Source organism: Solanum verrucosum, unplaced genomic scaffold (genome assembly GCF_900185275.1).
Source record: "Solanum verrucosum unplaced genomic scaffold, falcon-dt-bn FXZP01000208.1, whole genome shotgun sequence".
Classification (NCBI taxonomy): Eukaryota; Viridiplantae; Streptophyta; class Magnoliopsida; order Solanales; family Solanaceae; genus Solanum; species Solanum verrucosum.
The window spans coordinates 3,154,457-3,157,624 of record NW_026020329.1 but is presented as its reverse complement, the minus strand read 5'-3'; the positions used below and the strand labels follow the sequence as shown (position 1 = coordinate 3,157,624).

General features: G+C 35.2%; 1 protein-coding gene across 1 annotated transcript; it reads left to right on the top strand.

Moving 5' to 3' along the window:
- The first annotated feature begins 300 nt into the window (after nt 1-300).
- LOC125835995 (acyltransferase Pun1-like) lies at nt 301-1,638 on the top strand. The gene has a single exon (XM_049515090.1). The coding sequence runs from the start codon at nt 301-303 to the stop codon at nt 1,609-1,611; it is 1,311 nt and encodes a 436-aa protein (XP_049371047.1). The 3' UTR covers nt 1,612-1,638.
- Nucleotides 1,639-3,168: the final 1,530 nt, after the last annotated feature.

The following is a 3,168-nucleotide window of genomic DNA, read 5'->3' as shown; positions in this document are numbered from 1 at the left end:
GTCCTTGGATTTTTTTTCTTAATAAGTGTGCATTACCTCACAAATTAAGTTAATATTGAATAGAAGAAGTATTTGACAAGTAAATTGCAACGGAGGGAGTATTTTGTATTCTTCCTCAAATAAATGAAAGATAGGCAATCATTCACCAGGATAACATTTTTAATAATGGGTTTTTTCCGTCTTTTTTTGGTCATAAGAATAGCATTTTATATGTTAATAATGGACTGTCTTTATTATGTAGTACATACATCAATTTTATAAATTGCAGTGTCAATGATATGATAACACCACATTGAGAAAATGGCCTCAGCTGCATTAAAAGTTCTATCAAGAGCTTCAAAGAAACTCATCAAACCTCTTTCTCCAACCCCTTTAACTCAAAAATTGCACAAATTTTCTCTCATTGAACAAGCTCAAACACACACTTATGTACCCTTTGGTTTTTTCTACTCCAACAATCAATTAGGTGCACTTTGTAATCAACCTGCCCAAATATCAAAACTTCTTGAAAACTCCCTCTCCAAAAATTTAGTCTCCTATTATCCATATGCAGGACACATGAAAGATAACGCGGAGATCGATTGTAATGACAAGGGTGTTGAGTTCTTGAATGTCCATATTGATGCACCAATGTCTCAAGTTCTCAATGACCAAGATTGTAATGTCAAAGATTTAATCTTCCCTCATGGTGTAGCTTGGGAGAACGATTCAGACTATGGTTTGGCTGTGATTCAATTAACACATTTCGATTGTGGAGGAATTGCAGTGAGTACATGTTTGTCACACAAGATTGGAGACGCGTGTAATGGTTTACAATTCTCAATCGATTGGGCTACATTAACGCGCGATCCAAATGCAAAAATAATTCCACCTTATTATATAAGTGACACTATTTTTCCATCACCACCAAGTGGTCCTCTGGAATCCCCTGTTGTTCCATCAATATTAGATGGATGTACACAAAAAAGGTATGTTTTTTCCTCATCAAAAGTGAATGAACTTAGGTCCTCTGTTGCTAGTGAATCACATGTGAAAAATCCTACACCTACTGAAGTCCTTAGTGCACTTCTTTTCAAATGTGTTGCTAAAGCAGTGACCGCGAACTCTGGCTCCTTTGTCCCTTCTAAATTGATCCAATATGCAGATTTACGCGGAATGATTTCACCAAAGTTACCACCTAACTCTATTGGCAATGTTCTGTCTCACTTTTCGACACATCTTTCCAATGAGACAGACATGAACTTACCACAAATAGTTAGTCTCATGAGGGAAGAAAAACAACTATTTAGGACTAGAGATAATATAAAAGAAAATGCATGGGCATTGGAGATTCTTGAATTAGCTAAAGGATTGCCACCCAAGAAGAAGGAATTTGATGAGTATACTTGTAGTAGTGTGTGTAAATTTCCATTCTATGACGTCGATTTTGGTTGGGGCAAGCCAATGGCTGCAACCATAGCTACTGCTCCATACAATAAATTGTTCAATTTGATGAACTATAAAGACGATGGCATCGAAGCATTCGTCATGTTGGATGAACAAGACATGTCTGTATTTGAGCGCGATGAAGAGTTTCTTGAATTTGCTTCTCCATATGCAAATTATGTTTAGAAATTGAGATTTATGTTGTGGATTATGGGTGTTCATGAATAATAAGTGAATTTATAGTTTTTGTAAGCATTGGGCATGTATTCATATGTATATGTACTCCTAAATAATACTTCATTCGTTTCAATCTATTTGTCTTATTTTCTTTTCAGTCAATTTTAAAAAGAATGTTATTTTCTCTTTATGATAATTTCTTAATTTTAATTTTTATGACATGTTTAAAATAACAAGATTAAAAGACATTTTGGTACATTCTACATATTTTTAGTTTCAAGATCGCAAGATTCAAAAGTAATTTTTTTCTTAAACTACGTGTCAAGTCAAACTAGACAAATAAAGTAAAGGCATAATACATATATTGGACCCTAAACTTAGCTTCAAATTTTAACTTTGACCTCCAACTTTCAAAGTGCACAAACAGACACTTTAACTATCCAACTTTTAAATAAATAAACACACGATTTTTGCAGCCAAAGAGCGTGAAATGCAAACCCTCCAACGTGTATTAGTGAGCCCCTCAATGGCTGCCAACTAATTAAATATTTTACACGTCATTTTAGAACTAAAAAAATCAAAATTAATTTTAATTTTTATACAAGAATCAAAATTAATTCCTCCTAATGGTTTTTAGAGCTTGGAGCTCATTGTTTGATGGAGCTTAGAGGTTTGTTGATGGTTGGCTTCTTGGTTTAGGTGTTGTGGTTGTTGGGTCTGTTTTCATGGGGTTTGGGGGGTCATTTGGATTCTCACCGGAGATGGCGGATCTGATGGGTTTGGGGTCGGGTATTTGGTGGGTTTAGTGAGCTCGAAGCTCGTTCGCTTCATGGATTGTGCTCCTGTGTGAGGAAGAAGGAGAACGGCTGGGTATTTGGTGGCGTTTTGCCTGAAAAAGAAGAAAATGAACTGAGGTTTTGGGTTGCCAGAGATTGGCCGGAATCCGGGGGGTAGAGTTGTCATTTCAACATTTTTTTTACTGTTGTGGGACTCGAAAATTACTCCTAACTCGCGCAGAATACGTGCACATCACGCGTTTTGCCAAGTAGGATTCGCGTGTTTATTTATTAAAAGGTTGGATAGTTAAAGTGCCTGTTTGTGCACTATGAAAGTTGGAGGTCAAAATTAAAATTTGAAGCCAAGTTTAGGGTCTAATATATGTATTATGCCTAGATTAAAATGAATGGAGTATATATATAAGGTGAATTCGAGATCTAGAATCGAAGAGTTCTCACAATGTTTATGATCTTATTATATGTAGATATTTTAATTTTTCTTACATTTATATTATTGATAGTTTGAGCCGAAAGAACAATTTTTGGGGATTATCGTTACTTTCTTTTTATTTCTTATCTGATGTTTGGTACTCACATTCGACTCGATTAATTTAGATTTGCTTTGGGTATGTCTCATTCAAGGGTAGTGCTTCCTACGAAAGACTTTAATATACTCAAGACTCAAACTCAAACTGAGATGTTTAATTAAATAAGGAGCAATCTCATCCAGTCATCCACTGCACCACATCATGGTCATTACTTTTTTTCGTGTCTTCAGGATAAAAAATAT